The 18714-nt window shown below is 37.6% G+C and overlaps 1 protein-coding gene across 2 annotated transcripts in view; it reads right to left on the bottom strand.

Moving 5' to 3' along the window:
• Positions 1-1089: 1089 nt before the first annotated feature.
• Positions 1090-18714, bottom strand: part of PAG1 (phosphoprotein membrane anchor with glycosphingolipid microdomains 1) — a 172372-nt gene continuing 154747 nt past the window's right edge. For both annotated transcript variants that reach the window (XM_043975896.1, XM_043975897.1), the window contains exons 8-9: positions 17730-17789; positions 1090-10407 (exon numbers count right to left, since the gene is read on the bottom strand). In XM_043975896.1, the coding sequence (XP_043831831.1) occupies positions 10060-10407; positions 17730-17789 (408 nt within the window). In that variant the 3' untranslated portion in view covers positions 1090-10059. The remainder of the gene's footprint in view (positions 10408-17729; positions 17790-18714) is intronic.

The raw sequence follows: 18714 nt of genomic DNA on the forward strand, positions 1-18714 counted from the left end.
GAGCTGCTTCATAGGTTTCCTGTCACTGTAGGCACTCAAATGGGAGTTGAATGACTCTTTTGTTTTGGTTTTATTTGGTTTTTGTTTTTCAGTGAGGCAATTGGGGTTAAGTGACTTGCCCAGGGTCACACAGCTAGTAAGTGTTAAGTGTCTGAGGCCACATTTGAACTCAGGTCCTCCTGACTCCAGGGCCGGTGCTCTATCTACTGTGCCACCTGGCTGCCCTGAATGACTCTTGTAATATTGTAAAAAATAATTGAGGTTGGATATCTGAGGTTCCTCTCAGACCCAACACTCTGTAATCCTAGTTACACAGTATTTAATGTTTACTGAACTGAATTCTGTTTGAACCATTGCTTCTACTGGAGTCTTCTGGAAGAATTTTTTTATCAAGTGAGGTATTGGGATAGGGGGAGAAGATAAGCCACCAGATGCCATTAATATTTCAGCATGAATTTCTAATCGAGATGAGAATTCTAATTTTGTACAGTTTTGATGGGGGTGGGGAGAGCAGAAAAGGGAAGGTTCGGCTATAGTATGAAGTGTTACCTGGAAAGGGCAGACTTGGATGAGGCAGAGAGGCTTTGGTTAGCCAAGGGGGCAACATGCGAACAGTTCATGACAGAGTGGAATGGGAAGGGGAGCAGAATGGCTTAGAAGGTTACATAAAATGGAAGAGCGATACCACCAAATAAACAGTTTACTTTTCTTTATCATTTTATCAAGGATGGCATTGAAGAATAGGATTAGGAACAAATTGGAACTAAGAAGCACAAAGGAAAAAAAACTTTGACCCAGGTTTTCTTGGGGAAGCCAATTTGTGATTTCCTTCTAGGGTCAGCATACTCCATTCCAATTGTAATAGAATATTTTCCCAAAATCCTCTGGGGTGATCTGCATTTTTAATATATTTCAATGAGGAAAAGGAGAAAAACAAATGTGGTCTGTCCTGTTGTCCTCTGTTTTTTGGAGATAATGCACATGAGCTTCTCATCCCTGGTAGGGAACTATCTTTTGGGAAACTCATGCATATGATAGGAAGATTTTTTTTTTACATTTTCCAAATGCCCAATAATCTTTTGACCAATGTTTGTAGAAAACTGAACTTTATTGCAATTTAGAAAAGACAAGGACAATCTGACAATGTCTGTAATTACAACATACCAGCTATTTACACATAATTATACTTATGTACAGACACAAAGAGGTTCATGACATGTAACTTTTGAAGTTACATGTCAAACTCCAGCAATTTGTAAAGATTCACAATTTAAATGTTTTTAGTAGAAATAAGCTGAAAATACACATTTCGCTTTATTGGGTACCACTATTGAATGATATATTGAGGTTTGAGCAAAGACGCGAACAATATGCATCAATCTTAAAATTATCCTCACAATGAGCAGCATATTAAAACCCTAAATAGAATCAATAACTGGTTCATTAAAAACAAAATATGCCTTCAATTTACATAGCACCTTTCTTTCAAAAAATTCAAAGCATTTCACAATTATCTCACTTGCCCTCATCACATCCTGGTGAGGTAGGCAGTGTTAAGTATTATTATCTCCATTTTGCAGATGGATAAACTGAGGCACATAAGTTAATTGTTTTGCCCAAGTAAGTCAAGAGTTGTCAATGATGCCTTGGACTCATGACTCCAAAACCAATGCTTTATCAACCGAAGAGCTGTTGCCTCCTCTTTGAAATTGATGAAAGATGCCATCTCACTTTACTAGGGGTAAAAAATTCTATGCATTTTTTTCTCTTTTCAAGCATATTTTGGACTGATAATACACTTGTACAGAAATTGATCAGGGAAGTAACTTTTTTTGTGTGTGTGTGAGGCAATTGGGGTTAAGTGACTTGCCCAAGGTCACACAGCTAGTAAGTGTATAAAGTGTCTGAGGCCGGATTTGAACTCAGGTCCTCCTGAATCCAGGGCTGGTGCTCCATCCACTGTGCCACCTAGCTGCCCCAGGGAAGTAACTTTTTAAAAAAATGATTTAAGGAGTTTATTATTTTTTTTAAAGTAAAGAATGTTGAAAAGACCTTGAAAGGTGTTTCTAGCCACTCACAACTCAGTATTGTGATATTATACCACTCATATACCAACCTTCCTCCAGGGTAAAGAGAAATGGAAATGAATAATTTTATTTACAAAATTATTGATTCAATGACCTGGTCTGTAGTTTTGATCATCATGTCTACATTTATACATTATAAAATCTTGGAAAGGTAAAAAGGGAGTTATGAAGATTGTTCTATTTTCCTCATGGGCATATAATTGAAATCATCTTTTCTTTTTCATGATGCTGAGCACATGACTAATATAGCTACTTGACAAAGTTACTAATTTGAAAAAAACCCACAAGTCTAACTATGCTAAATGCAAAGTGAAAAACTCAGTACTTTATTAAATCATGATAGCATGTAATCTCTTTGAGGGCAGGGACTGTTTCCACTTTTGGGTTTATATCTCCAATCTCTAGCAGTCCCTGGAACATGTGGTGCTTAGTAAATGCTTGTTGATTGATCAAATTTTAAATAATCAGTAGTGGACCCAGGAATAAGAACCTACATTTTTGTGTTTCCAGAATCTATTTTTCTTTTCCTACAGAAATAGGTACCCATAAAAACTACTTAGCATTGTTTTTTGCACAATAGATGTCTGTGAAATGCCAGAGAATATTAAAAAAATACTTTTGTAGTTTTAAAAAGGAAAACCTTAGGGATGAGTGATAAATATCTTAGGTAACTTAGTTGTTCAATAAATATGTGAATACTTGTCCAAGAAATGTTCAAACTCCTTTTGTTTTTTCACTATTTTCATCTAATGAATGGAGTTGCCATCTCTCAGGGGAGGTCTCTTTTACTGTAGTGCCACTTCCCAGGAGGGACAACCCAGGATAAAAGAATCACTTCATATTAAGAAAGTATTAGATACTATTTTTAGTTATACTCATTCTGAAATCTATGTTATGAGTCTGTGTATGTGCGGTGATGGTAAGGAGTTAACAAAAGAAAACTGTCATTAAGATAGGTAGTGCTCCCCAAAAGTTTTAATTTGCATTCTTCAGGGATTAAAAAGTTTCTTCCTTTGAGCCTTAATTATCCTTTAGAGTATATTAGGTTATATAATTACCATATAAGTATGGGGTGTTTTTTTTAAATGAAATGGACATAATATAGTAAATCAGAACACTTTTTTCCATCTGAAATTTCCTTTTACATATTGACAGTCTTTCATGTATGTAAGCAGGGGCTTAATAATGTTTATTTAATCAAGCTGAATTATGAATTGTGATCAGTTATTATAGTATAAAAAAGACAAAAAACCCCTCGTGAGAATTAAAGGCAAACTGTAGTATTATGCATGTTGAAAATTGCAGTCATTACTACTATGTTATAGACTCATCTGAATCACTAATTAGAAGTGTCTGGAATTTGATTCTCAAGGTCAGGTAGCTTGCACATAATCAGCCAAGTTTTCCCTAATGCCTCACTCATTCCCTAGTTAGACACATTAACAATTTCAAGCCACTTGGGCACAGGTGGGTACAGGGAGGAGGGGATAAAGTCCAATTAATTATAAATACAGCAGCTTGGTAACTCACTCTTTTCTTGAGAATGTGTTCTATTCCGGTAAACCCATGTGAATATTTTAAAGGAACAAAAGGATTATGTTTACAGGATGAAAGTGGGTGTGCTTCTGGGCATATTTGCCATTAAACTCAGGATTAGAAATTACTAGATCTAGAAGGGAATTAGTTGACGATACAAACCAAGTTTTGGGTGCTAATGTTGGATGCCATTCTGTTGTTCAAATGAACTATTAACAAGAATTATATCTTCGACAGATCCATGAATAAGGCAGCCTCTGATGGAATTTTGGAGAGCAAAAAGGGTTTCTTGGTGTAGCACTGGTGTCAGCTACCTAGGATAGCTCACAGTACCAGTGAAATAGATTGTGCCTTTCATCTCTCAGTGGGTTGGTCAGTCAACAAGCATTTATTAAGTACTTAGGTGGAAACATAACCAACCCCAACAAACCTCTTTCAAGGCCATAGACAACCAATCTCCCATAAGGAAGAGTAGGTAAAGAAGCCTGAATGGCTGAATGATATTGAAAAAGCAACTCAAAACTCATTCTACTGATGGGTCAGTGGTATCATCATTTTAAATGGCAGATACCACATGGTTCAGCAAAACAAGTGTTGTACAGGTATGCTACTCTTCCAAATTCTTTAAGGAATGTCTCACCACTGACTTGTGAAAACCTTACATTTTGGAGCTGTGACTGGTGCCATAAGTAGCTTGCAGTGCTAATTATGATAGAAGGATTGAGAAGAACTATGAGTTGTGCTGTATGAAGCAAGAGTGGGCTGCTACTGGAAGGGAAGTCAGGGTAAACAGAATAATAAAAACATTGGAGCCAATATAGGCATCTTTCACTCCAAAATTCAGGTGTGATATTAGTGATATATTTTCTTACTACTTTATGACTCTCATAATTTTAACATTATAAATACTTCCTAAGACATTCAGGAAAGAACCACATAAGCACCCCAAATTATTTTGCACAAGGAAAAGCCTTAAAAATGAGTGGAGATTACATAGAAGAAAGGAGCATAACTTTCTAATGATCAGATTTCATGAGGGAAAATGCATGAATTAGGTATGCAGACTAGAGACATTCTTACTCATATTTGTCACTATCACTGTGTTTTGTTCTATTTCCATCTTACGGGCCATGAAAACACAAAATGTGTAAAACCTACACAATCATTTAAAAGGTAACATAGAAGCATTTTATTTCTGTAGATCTGAAACACAGGAGTCTGAGGAATGGTAATTACCAGCCTTTAGAACACATTACACTGTGTAATGAGACAACCAGAGCATAATACATCTTTGACAAATACCCACGGTGCACAAGTAGTATACTGGCAAGCAAAATCTAATCTAATTGTACTAAGAGAAGATAGTACCAAATTGGCTGATAACTGAGAAGTACCACATGACTCTAGATCTCTTTCCTTGTGATATTTTGAAGGGATCTGGGAGATTGGTTTAAAAAAAAAGTAACACTAGGAAAAGCCATCAAGCACTTTACAAATCTCTGTGCCTGGATAAAATGAAGGGCAGGGATAATGAAGCTTCATTTGCACATTTACAAAATATGAATATTCTTCTGCTAGTCCTTCCCCCTGCCTTGGGGTATGCTGATAATACTGACTGGTTAACTCCAGTTTATCCTAATTTTCTGGACTGCTTTCTCATCATTATAATCTCAGCACTTTGAGTTATTCTATTGGGTAGATCTTGTTCAAATCATCTAATGGCACAGTGAGGTTTAAAGCATTTACAGAAAGTTACAGTACAAAACAAGAAGGTATTACAGCAAAATTGGAGTTTCACTGTAAATAAAGGCCATACTATATTTATAGATGTATTCCTATTTTCACATGTCACTTAACACTGAATATTATATTTTAACCCTACACCCCCCAATTCCCCCAAAGCATTGTACAATAAACTTGTCAAGATATCCAGGAAATAACCATCAGTACCTACTGGGCTCTCAGCAGCCAATGCTAATCTGATGGAGCAGCACAAATCAACAGTTTGAGAACAGTATCACTATACCACACTGAATGAGACTGACTATTACATGGAGGACTGAAAGGAAATCTTGGCATTTATTCATTTACAAAACTGCAATTCAGTCTTGCCGTGAATGACTTTTGGAATAGCAGAAGTCTTGAAATTATAGCCATGCTGCAATCCATGGAGTACATTCTTCTAAAAAAATACCCACCACTTTACTGCCTGCTGATTCCATGCCTGGAACCATGGAAATGACTAGAAAGAATGAAATAAGATAACCATGTTTTCATTGGCTATTGCTATCTGGGGGAGTCACCATGCATTGGCTCCATTGTCGTCTCTCTCCTTTACCTTTCTCCCTCCTTTTGAAAAGCTTTAGGCCAAATCTCCTACTGTACACATATCTAAGGAGTACACATATTTACATTTCCATCATTATCCTCTTGGTGAATCAAACACACAGGAAAAGCTTTCTTAAGCTAGAGATGAAAACTTCTCAATGGGGATTATGCTGCAGCAGGGAAAATGATGAAGATCTGGGTGATAAGGAAGAATCTGAATGTTTTCATATATAAGAAAAGCTTAAGGAGTCAGAATTCCTCAAGAAAGTTTTTCCTTTAAATCACCATATGTTAGAGAATATGTTACAGACTTGCTTCTCTGACAACAGTTCAGATGATATCTCAGATGAACATTCAGATGGCACGTTACTGACTGCTTCTCATTCAGTGAGTGCCAGGGGCATGTGCAAGTGATAACCAGGTGCTTGGTGCTTTCACTTTGTAAAGTACCAGTTAAAAAAAAAGAATAAATACACAGAATTACAAAAATTAAGAAAACATGTTCTCTTGAATAAATAGATGCTGCCACACATTGAAGTAAAATGATAATATTGCTTTGTGTTGACAATCGACCATTAATTTTTAGCACCTAATTAAACATAGTTCCTTGGATTCTTGTGACTTTGAAGCAGTTGAAACAAGGATCGACTTTTGCTTAAGGAAGAGCTATTCCTTCAATTTTTTTTTTAGGGCAATAGGGATTAAGTGACTTGCCCAGGGTCACACAGCTAGTGTCAAATGTCTGAGACTGGATTTGAACTCAGGTCCTTCTGAATCCAGGGCCAGTGCTTTATCCACTGTGCCACCTAGCTGCCCCCTCCTTCAAATGTTTTACAAAAGAACTAGTGATATAATTTATATTAGGACAGGAGATGTAGTAATAAACATTAGATTAACTTTGGGGTAAATTTGCTATTTTTTTTCCTCTAGGCTATAACTTGTTCCTGCAAATTCTTCAAACACTTTTCTGGTAAAATTTCTGTTCAAAAGTATAATGGGCATAAAAAATTAAATTGGAATTTAAAAACATCTCCAATTTAAAACAATGAAAAAATAATATAAACGGCTCATTTTAGATGAGGTTGTAATTCAGATGTACAGGAGAACCAAACAGATCTCTGACATATCTAAAAAGAACTCTAATATAATTCTGAAAAAGAATAATATAACTCATTCATAAAAGCATCCTTCATGTATATTTGAATTTTAACAACCCAGGGTTTGGTAAAAGTGACCAACTTCTCTCTTCAGATTTTCTTTCAACTGTGGTGGAAGTATGAAAAATTATATGAGTGATTCATTTGTGTAATGCTGAAACTGGAACAATAAAGGAAAACAGCAATTTTCTTTGAAAGAGCATATAATGTCCTGCCTAGTATCCAGCCAAACTCCTCCCTATAGCCTCTCCTCAATAGAAATGATTGTGCTATAATTCAATCTTGTGTGTGGTTGTGCTGGGTGTGTGTATGTGGTACATCAGGTTCTTTAAATATTCTTTTACAACCTGTTAATTAACTGACAGACCTCACATCTCCCTCAGTCAAGAGTCCTCAAATCAAGAGAGATGTGCAATGCATATCTTATAGATCGGGTACTCAGAATCCACATTTGAAAGTTATTAGGGAAAAAACAATAACTATATGTAAAAAAGAGGGCTTCTTTCTAGAAAGTTCTGTCATCCTCAGTACCAAGTTATTCTTCTTGTAGTTAAGAGATGCATTTAGAGATGAATAATAACTTCTTGAGGCCAAGAGGTAGTACTTTGGTCCATTATTTTCGGAACAGCCTACATGGCCACGAATATGGGATAATTATTATTAACAGACATTGAATGGAGACCCTATGGCCTATAAAAGAATTGATGTGCCTTCTTAAGTTTCTACTTCATTAACTAGGAAGTGCTTAACACATGACTTGTGCTCATAGATATCTGGATACACTAAACAAGAGATTTTCAACTACTCAGCAGCATGAGCTCTCCAGGAATGCTGCCATTTATCCTATACTATGGAAACGTAATTTAACACTTTTGCTAAGACTATTGTTGTACCCCTAATGTCTTAGCAGGAGATCAAGGCTCTGAAGAAATAAAACCTATGCTTGATTAGCTAATCAGTTAATCCCCCCACTAAGGTAGTCTTGTTATTTCAGAATTGTAAATTTAATTAAATGTATGGAGCCATCACAGAATCAAAGCAATGATTACACCTCCTGGAAAGCACATCCATCGAACTATATGTATTTTTCAAGCAGCTTTAGCCTCCCAAATCACCTTTGTTTTACAGGGAGGGAAAATAGCACAAACTATGAATCCAAAAAAGTGACAGTTATCAATAGCAATACAGAATAATTGGCTCCTTTTCTGGTGGTCAGAAGAATTTGCAGTTTTCCAATAACTCTAAACCACTATTCACAATGATACCCATAATTTTCCTCTTGGATTAGGGAAGGTAGACAAATCTTCGAATGGTCCTTTTGTAAGACCTGAGCACATACATATAAGGCCAGCTTAGACCAGAACAGGTTCTTCCTTAAATTCTGACAACTGGCCACAGATTGATATGAAAGGTAAGAAAATCCCTAATGGCTCATCAAAATCTGTTCATGTAGGCTGCATAGTCATTGAACCATAATGATCTGAAAGAAATGGCAAATAAGCACCTACTAGGGATAGTGACAATCTGTAAAAAGAGTCCGTTTCCTTCCTTCTCTGTGCAACTGTTTCAACCAAGTGTTTCAGAAATTTTGTACCCCAAAGTACTAGTACCGATGAGCAACATACACTTATTTGATGTATTCAATTACCAAGGTGATTCTGACTAGGAGCTGCATGTACCATTTGAAAAGATGAATCTTTAAAGACCTCAACTCTTACATACGTGATTAGAAAAAGGTTAAAAAACAAAAACACAAACTAGCTTTACTTAACTAGCTTCTGTGCTTTTTTGAGTTTTTGTTTTCTTTTTGATGATTATAAATGAATCATAAAATGAAAATAGTTAATTTACATAATTTCTAATATTCTTTAGAAGCTAGGCACAAAACAAGATGCTTTAGATATTTACATACTAAAAATAAATGCTTACAAATATTCTATTGAATCTAGATTAATTTCAGAGAATGACTTACTCAAGCCGGTCAAGACTCTTATAACGTGGACAGAAGAGATACTTTAAAATACACATTCATGTTCCCAGCCCTTCAGAGCCAGACAGTGTGGTCACTGTCCAAATATGTGGTCTGTGTCCAAACAAAAAGATTAAGGCTCTGTTCAAAACAATGAGTTCCCGGCTAATTAAAAAGAATTCTATTAAGTACCATAACATTCTTAAAATACTGAAAAAATTCTGAATCTTCTTAAAATACCGAAAAAAGTTCTTGACTAGAAAAATAAAATAAAGCATCTAAAACTGAATTCAAGTACTTTTGGTATAGGCCACTAGTGGAGTGCCAACATAAGAAGTGACAAAAATCTGAAGAGACTCACAGAAGGTCTCTAATCCTATTGGGGTACTGGAGTTTGAATCTCCAGTTGCGGAAGAAGAAGCTGCCGGAAGAGCACTGAAGATTGGGATGGTGAACATGTTGGCCAGAGTTCCCCACCATCCAAACAGGTCTATGCTGGAGTAAAAATCTTGAATGTCAGGGGAGAAAATCCTTGGTGTGAGTTGTTCAGTTCGGAGATGAGAAGACAAACAGCCACACGTTTAAAATGTTTCAGCAGGTAGCAAAAACAATGAACAACTGGCTCTTCTGAAAGGCAGTATTTTAGGAAAGTAATGTACATTATATAGTGATCGTGGTTCATTTTACAATATTGGACATTCTTGGAAACCACCAACATTTTCATCTTCACTGCAAGAGGAAATGAACCATTTTAGGGAGGGGGATGAAATGTTTGTCTATTTTTATTATATATGTGTGAGTGCATATCTGTGTGTACCTTATTGCTTGGGAAGGCTTGAAATTGGCCACTGCCCCTCCATTGTTTTCGGTTCTCTAAAGCAATGTACAATTTGTAGTTTACTACAACCTTTTGTTTTTCTTTAAATTGAGAAACATTTCCAAATTGCTGATAATATAACGTTAAAAAAATTTTGTCTTGGCCTTAAAGTCTGGTGATATCTTTGTTGTGTTGTAAGTCCCCAATACTCTCATAGTCATTTTCTTTTGGAAAAGTGATGTGGTTACCATTAGCCATTGACGTGGTCTTTTCTTCATCCTTGTTTAATGACTGGATCGCTTCATAATCAGGTTCTGGTTCCCCATTTGAACTGACTCCTGGCGGGGGCATATTGCTGTTTGGGTTTTTCTCAAAATCCCGTACTGTAGCATAGAGATCATTACCGGAAGATGGTGATCTCTTTGGAGCTACATCTTGAATACAGGAGTAAGTGGCTTCTGGTACTTTAAGAGTCTGTCCTGGCTTACTTACAGACGAGTACATTGCAGAAATCTAGAAAAGAAATCATTAGTTGAATCGTCAACTGTTTTTGTATGTCTCTTCTTCCAGTCCCCCCTCAGAGTCCCTGTTAGTGAATTGTTGGGTACCTAACACATATGGATGCTTATTCACATTTAAGGGCAGCTAGGTGGCAGCTAGGATAGAGCTCTGGGCCTGAAGTTGGGAAGACCCGAGTTCAAATATGGCCTCAGAAACTTACTGACTGTGTGATCTTGGGCAAGCTACAACTTCTGTTTGCCTTAGTTTCCTCAACAATAAAGTAGGGATAATAATAGCATCTATTTCACAGGGTGGTTGTGAGTATCAAATGAGATCATAATTGTAAAGGGTTTAGCACAGTGCCTGGCACATAGTGTTATATAAATGTTAGCTCTGATGAGGATGATGATTATAATTTACATGTTTTGAAGATATGCTTCTTCCACTGGGTCTATTTAAAAAAAATTTGGTTTGTCTTTTATTATGTTAACAAAGGAATAAAGTATTTCAGTGATTCCTGAGGAAGGAGGGAAGGAAGAGGCATTTATTAAGCACCTACTATATGCCAGGCACTATGTTCAGTGCTTTACAAATACTATCTCATGTAACCTTCCCAATAAACTCCTGATGACAGGAGAAAATTAAAATTCCTTAGCCTGGCATTTAAAATCATCTACAACCTAGCTTTCAATGATTTTCTAGTATTATTTTCAATTCCTCTTCTCAGACTTTCCGTTCCAGTCAAATTAGTCAGCTAGCTATTCCTCACAGAACACATTTTAGTTCCTCTCTTTATGCCTTTGCAAAGATGGTTCCCATAAGTCTAGAATTCACTACTTGTTCATCCTGGTCTTGTAGAATCCCTAAATTCCCCCAAGGATCAGTTCGGGTGCTACCTTTCTTGATCCTGGATGTTAGTGCTTGCTCGCTCCTGAAATGACTTTCTATGACTCTGTGTGTCTAAGATGTATCCATCCCTTCTTCCCAGTAAGAATGTAAGCCCCTTGGGGTAGAGAATACTTAATTTTGTACTTGTGATCTCAGGGGCTAGCATATAATAGAAAACCATAGGTAAAACACTTCTGACTTTGAGATAGTACTAGTGCATATCTTATATTGTACTCTTCAACTAATCCTATTTCCAAGGCCTTGGGGAAGTGTTTTTGGGGTTGGGCTTATACCGAAAATTAGAGAGTCAGAACAATGCCCGACATCCTATCACTAAATAAATGATGGAATGAATGTGAATGTGCAGGGATGCACACGTCCACGATATAGGAAAAAAAGAACAATGAGTTGGGATGGAGTGCTGGATTATAGCCTCGGCTTTCCACTAACTAGCTGTATAACCTTAATTTTTCTCAGCCTCAGTTTTCAGACCTGTAAAGTAAATGGGTTGCAGCATGTAACTGAAGTTTCCTATGATATTTTTTAACAACCTGCTGGTGAGGCAGGCACAACAGGTATTTCTATTTTCATTTTATAGATGCAGAAACAGAGACAGCGTGATTTGCCTGTGGCCACGTGGCTAATAAGTGAATAGAGAGAGCATCTGAGGGGCAGCTAGGTGGCACACTGGATAAAGCACTGGTCCTGGATTCAGGAGGACCTGAATTAAAATCCGGCCTCAGACACTAGCTGTGTGATCCTGGGCAAGTCACTTAACCCCCATTGCCCTGCCAAAAAAACAAAAGCAAAAAAAAAAAACACCAAGGGAGCATCTGAACCCATGTCTTTTGGACTCTAAGTCCAGTCCTCTAACCAGTATTCAGCTGCCTTTCATGTATCATATATTTGGTATGATGTGATACATAATTGTTTCTATTGTAGGCAGAAATGTTTCACAATGGCAGAAAAGCATTTTCTTGGAAAGATAATTGTTGAATAAGTGGAAATTATCTTTTGGGCAATTAATGTAGGCAAGCCCTGCCTCAGAAAGAGGTCATGTCCTAAAACTTCAGTTTTTAAGTCAGCTGTTTTGAATTCAGAATGCGTTTTCCCATAGAAAGAATGTCATAAATGGCAAATATTAGGCTCCTGGCTTAACCCACAAGATTCTATTTAATCCATAATGAAAGGGACACAGAAGGACAAAGCACTCTACCAAATGTTAGTGTTTTAACTGTATTATGGACTAAATAGAATTTGGTGGGCTCGCCTGGGGATCTCATATGTTTTTATGACTTTGTTAAGGAGAGAATACAGAACTGACAAGAACATGTCTCCTGTCTCCACCATCATGGCTGTGGAAAGAAGACAATTTAGAGGTATTGGAAATAGGACTCCCCTCCCACTTATGTCCCGCTCATGGCTGCTGGCTGCCTGGGACTATTATGTGTCTTATGCCATTTTGGAAAGCAGCTAGGTGGAGCAGTGAATAGAAGAAGGCTGGAAGATGAGTTCAAATTCAGCCTCAGACACTAACTTAGCTATGAAATTCTAGGCAAGTCACTTACCCTCTATTTGCCTTAGTTTTCCTATCTTGGAAATGGGAATAATATTAGCACCTGCCCCCACAGGGTTATTGTGAGGATCAAATTCGATAATAATTGTAAAGCAATTAGCACAGTGCCTGGCACATCATAAATACTATATATTAAGTTAGCTATCCTTATTATTTTGTGTTGGTTTCTTTTAATTTGATTTCAAAAGTCTTATGTTATATAGTTTAAAGAATTATCAGTCTGTCTTTGGCACTCTTAGAAAGATATACATATCCAGGAAATTCCCTATGCTAAAAGCAGGCTGCCATCTAAGAAAATATACTCAATCACATCCTTAGCATTGTCTACCATGAATATCAACAGTAACTTAATTTCCTTTGGTAACAAGGGAATGGATGCTCTGTACTGATTAAAAATTGCTTCAGGTATTATGAGTCATGGTTGGACGGAAGTCAAAATATCCTTGATTACCTGGCATTCTTTTTTGACATAGTAATTCATCCATTTCAAAAAATCTAGGAAAGAAATGAGCATGTTTTTCTGACAGATGCTCAGCTTCCCAATTGCCAAGGGATATTTTCTTCCCCTCCACATATCTCACAAACTGTGGGTAAAATTTCCAGCTGGTCTAAGAGTCTTCTTAATGTGGGCTTGCTTTTTGTTTATTGGTCATTGGCATAAGCACAGTTCATTTTTAAAGGGAGTGTTGCCTATATACTCCTTGTCTACCCAGTGTATAAGCAACATAGAAATCTGGGAATGCATCTATAAAATTCATAACTATATGTGTGACCCAGCAATTCTTTTTACCTCGATGGGGTCTGTTGCTTCATCTGTAAAATGCAAGGACTGGATTAGATGAACTCCAATATCCTTTATGTTTCCCAAATCTTCCATTTCGATATGAGTTTCTCCAACCCCCCCGAGATTAACATGACAAATCTGTAGAATATTTTGCTCTTAGAATAACAACTGACATTTATATATCACTTAAAGTTGGCAAATGCTTTACATTTACTGTATTTTTTGAAGAGTAAAGAATTATAATGTAATAATATCTTTGGAAATCTTGGGAAAAAGTGCTCTTCCTTACAAGGTACTTTCCTTACAACAACCCTGTGATTTGGGTAGTGCAAGGATTACTATTCTCATTTTACAGGTGAAAATACAAAGTTCATCAGAATTGCTAGATAGCAGTTCATCTGAAAAAAGGGATGGAGGTTTTATTAGTCTACAAGCTCTTTATGACTCAAGATTGTGATATGAGAGAAAGAAAAGAGGCAGAGTGTCCAGGAATAAGGAGGTAAAAAAGTAGAGTATCCACTTCTGGGCACCACATTTTAGGAAGGGCATTGCTAAATGAGAAAGGAGTCAGAAGAGAACAAGGAGGATGGTGGAAAGTCTCTGGTTTAAAAACTAGGAGGATCTGGCAGCTAGGTGGCACAGTGGATAGAGCACCGGCCCTGGATTCAGGAGGACCTGAGTTCAAATCCACCCTCAGACACTTGACATTCACTAGCTGTATGACCCTGAGCAAGTCACTTAACCCTCATTGCCCAGCCAAAAAAAAAAAAAAAAAGACCACACACACAAAAACTAAAAACTAGGAGGATCAGGTGAAAAAAGTGGGGATATTTAAGTTGGAGAAGAGAACACTTTGGGGGTTATGATGACTATCCTTATATATCTGAAGGACTGTTATATGTTCTGTCTGACCCCAAGGGGGAGAATGGGCAACAATGGGAAGGGAGTTGTAAAGAGACAAAACTGGGTTTAATGTAAAGAATAAATCTCCTAACAGAATGATAAAAAAAATGCAACAAGCAACCATAAGAAGGAGTGGCCCTCCCCTCACTGGAGATTTTCAAGTAAAGGTTGGATGGCCACTTTTTTGGGAGGGGATTATTGTTAAGTATGGGTTACTTTGGAGATACCCCCGCCCCAACATTCTGTAATTATATTATACATAACAAATTTTTTAGATGAATTCATAGGTTAGAGCTGGGTTGTTGAGGGTAACAGATATTTGTGTGTATACCTTATCCTTCAAGGCTGCTGTTATAAGAAGGACAAATCCTTTCCCCCATTTTATAACATAACCCAAATGCTTTCATTAGAGAGTGAGGGGGAAGGGAATAGCATTTATATAGCAACCTACTATGTGTGGGCCTGGGCCAAGTGCTTTTTAGAAATATCTCATTTTGATCTTCACAATGATCCTGGGATGTATGTGTTATTATAATTCTTATTTTACAGTTGAGGAAACTGAGGCAAACAGGTTAAGTGACTCGCCCAGGGTCACACATCTAGGAAGTAGCTGAAGAATTCTTTGAACACAGGTCTTCCAGACTCCAGGCCCACAGCTCTCTATCCACACTGCACCACCTGCTGCCTCCAGCTGTTCTTAATTGTACAGTCAGTCAACAAGCATTTAAGTGTCTACTATGTGCCAGTCACTGAGCTAAGTGTTGAATTGTACACTATTATGTTTTATTCCTTTTGTGAATCTATACTTTAACATTTTTTCTTCCCTATGACATTTGTGTGTCTAACTCTTTATAGTTTATTACCAAGTGTTTTTGTGTCTGGTTGGCTTCACACTCTCCTCTAGAGTATATTTTAAATGCTGAGCTTCAATTTGGCTCCAGTCATAAACTTACCAAACATGGGGCATCACATTGAAGCTCTGCTGCTTTCTTAAATATTATGAGATTCTTTAATACTTTTATTGTTAAATCATTTTATCTTTCTATTGTAAGCAAAGTGATTTGCCTACAATTATTTAAGCCAGTGTCAAATCTAGGCCTTCCTGACTCCAAGTCCAAGACTCTTGCCTGTACACCTTTATCTAAAAAGCTTTTGACCAACCTTTGCTTTGTAGGGACTATTACAACATTCTGGGATGGGGAGAAAGTAGGGGGAAAGATGACAAAAAGTTATAGTGACTGCTGAGTGACAAAAGGAAAAGATAAAAGCAGCTGTGGCAAGAGCCAAGAGACTCATGGGAGTGAGGGAGCCAGCTCCTTACTTTTTTCAGTCCTTTCCCAGTGGAACCATCTCTCCCTGACAACAACTTCTGCCCTGCATCTTCTGCAATGTAGACAATTCCATCCCCAGGTCTCTTCTCTTGGTTTCAGCTGGTGTTGTGTCACTGAGTGTCCAATGGGGAGTGGGGAGCAGCAGCTCCTACTGCCCTACCACTTCCCTTCCCAACCTCAAGACTGCTAAGTCTTTTCCCTTTCCCCAGAAGCTGTGCCAATGACTGCTTTGAAAGTGGAGCTCAATGAATGGGAGTAAGTCAGGGGCATATATGAATAAAGGATGTCAAAGATGTCCGTAAAGTCAAGAGAAACGATGGGTTATAGTTTAAGGCAAGGCATTACTGTGATAAAGTCCCCTTTCCAACCTTTTGGTCCTGTAATGCTATCAACAGAGAGGACACCATCCAGAAGAGAAAAGTGCAGTTAGCACAATGTCTGACACATAGTAGTGTTTAATAAATGTTTATTGACTGACTGACTTACTCCTCGGTGTGATTTGCAAGCTATTCATCCTTCTCATAAGTCTGGGTATACCCCTAAGACATTCATCTACTCCTTTACTTTCTCTGTATTCTCTCCCATGATGACTTCATCCACTCTTATGATTCAGTTATCATTTATATGTGCTATCATTTGCAAGAGGATTATATTTGTTTGTTTGGACCCTAGAGGGCAGAACTAAAATTGATTAGCAGTTTATGTTTGTGGGGTTTTTTTGTTTGTTTGTTTTTGGTTTTTTGCAGGGCAATGAGGGTTAAGCGAATTGCCCAGGGTTACACAGCTAGTGTCAAATTATCTGAGGCTGGATTTGAACTCAGGTCCTTCTGAATCCAGGGCTGGTGCTTTATCCACTGCACCACCCAGCTGCCCCAATTAGGGGCAAGGAAGGAAAGTTAGCTTTGTTATAAAGAAAATTTTCCTAACAATTAGAGCTGCCCCTGGAGGCCTCTGGAGTTCATAAAGACCCTTTCCCTGGACATCTTCAAGGAAAAAATACGATGACCCCTTTCAGGGTTGGTTATAGAACGGATGCTTATTCTGGGCCATCTCTGCAGCCCTTTCCAACTCTGGGATTTAGTGAGTCTGCGTCAAGAGGACCAGTGTTTAAACTGTGGATCTGCTGGTACCTAAAACATCATTTAATCTTTTGGGGCCAAAATTTTGTTGCCAGAAAAATGAGAGGGTTAAGTCTTGGTGGTCATCTAGTCTTCCCCAAAACAAAAATGCTCTGTACAATATCACAATATGTGGTCATGCAACCGCTGACAACCTCTAGTTTTCTCCTTGACCTACTCTATAGCCCATGCTTTGGAGCAGAAAACCATGTTTTAACACAATTTATGTTCTACTGCATTTAATTTATTTTGTTAAATATTTCCCAATTATGTTTTAATCCAGTACTGCCGTGCTGGGACACAATGTGGTCAGTGCATTTGACACCTCAGCTATATGATTCTATTCATCCTTTCTGATGCCTGTCTTCAAGGCTGATTCTTCACTAAGCCTTTTCCTGCCAGGAATCTGATCCCTAGTTCCCCTATTCTTTCTTGTCTTGTCACTTGTCAGTCACTCATGGTCATGATAAGATGTTCAACCTCAAAGCCATATTCCTATTAACACCCTTAGGATGACATTCTGCCTAAAAAAAAAAAATTACAAGGCACATACTTGGAGAGAGTAGGTACTTGTCTATCACAGAGATTTATAATTAGTGAGGTTGTATTATGCTAATCTCTTATGAGGGTGTAGGGGAATGTCTAGGCCTTTTTGTTGTTTAAAGCATCAAACAGTGCCTGGCTCCGATTAGGCAGCTAACACATTTGTTGAATGAATGGCTGCAGAAACCTACCTCTTCTTCTGTAAGAGTTGGGTCTTCCTCTCGAGACTTGTAAGATAGCGAACTAAGCCTCTGTTAGAGAGAAGAAATAGATATCAAGACAAAATACTGTGAAACCTACAATTCAGTCTTCCTTTTGCATAGGCAATGAGATATTTTGTTCAGAAAAATTCCTTTCACATTATTACAACAGCTTTTCAGATAAGCTGCCATAAATCTTTGGGATTGGGTTTGATAACTTAATCCTGAACAATACTTCCAATATAAAGGGATGTAAAGAAATTGAGCACTTCAGTAATGATCTGACCTATTAATTTGCTCAGGTGATACCTAGTAAAATCTTGTTCATACTTTTATTTTATAATGAACTAAATAATCCAATAAACTGGATGATATTGTTTCAATCACATCGTGATAACTGTAGCTGAAGGAAATAATCTTTTTAAAAATACAGTATTTCTTGGGGCAGCTAGATGGTGCAGTGGATAGAGTGCTGGCCCTGGAGTCAGGAGGACCTGAGTTCAAATCCAGCCTCAGACACTTAACACTTACTAGCTGCGTGACCCTGGGCAAGTCACTTAACCCCAATTGCCTCACCCAAAAAAAAAATACAGTATTTCTTAAATGATAGTACAGAATTTGCATATCAGCTTCAATTAAAGAAAACTGTCGAGTCATTTGGAATCTTTTCCTAAGGCCATGGATACAGAAATCATCTTATCTGTGTTTGAAATGTGACCACACTGTGACATATTAGAAATCCTTGACTCATGAGTAGGGTTGGGCTGTTCTAGAAGACAATGAAGGATCACAAGTCTCATTTGGGTGGACTGGGCAGAAATTTCATTCTTTTATAGTGAGGAAAAGGATGCAGGTGAAACCTATTGAAGTTAGATGCACAGTAGGTAAAGTGTCAGGCCTAGAGCCAGGAAGACATCTCCCTGAGTTCAAATCTGGCCTTAGATACTTACTAGCTGTATAACCTGCAGCAAGGCAA

The sequence above is a fragment of the Dromiciops gliroides genome, chromosome 1 (genome assembly GCF_019393635.1).
Source record: "Dromiciops gliroides isolate mDroGli1 chromosome 1, mDroGli1.pri, whole genome shotgun sequence".
Classification (NCBI taxonomy): Eukaryota; Metazoa; Chordata; class Mammalia; order Microbiotheria; family Microbiotheriidae; genus Dromiciops; species Dromiciops gliroides.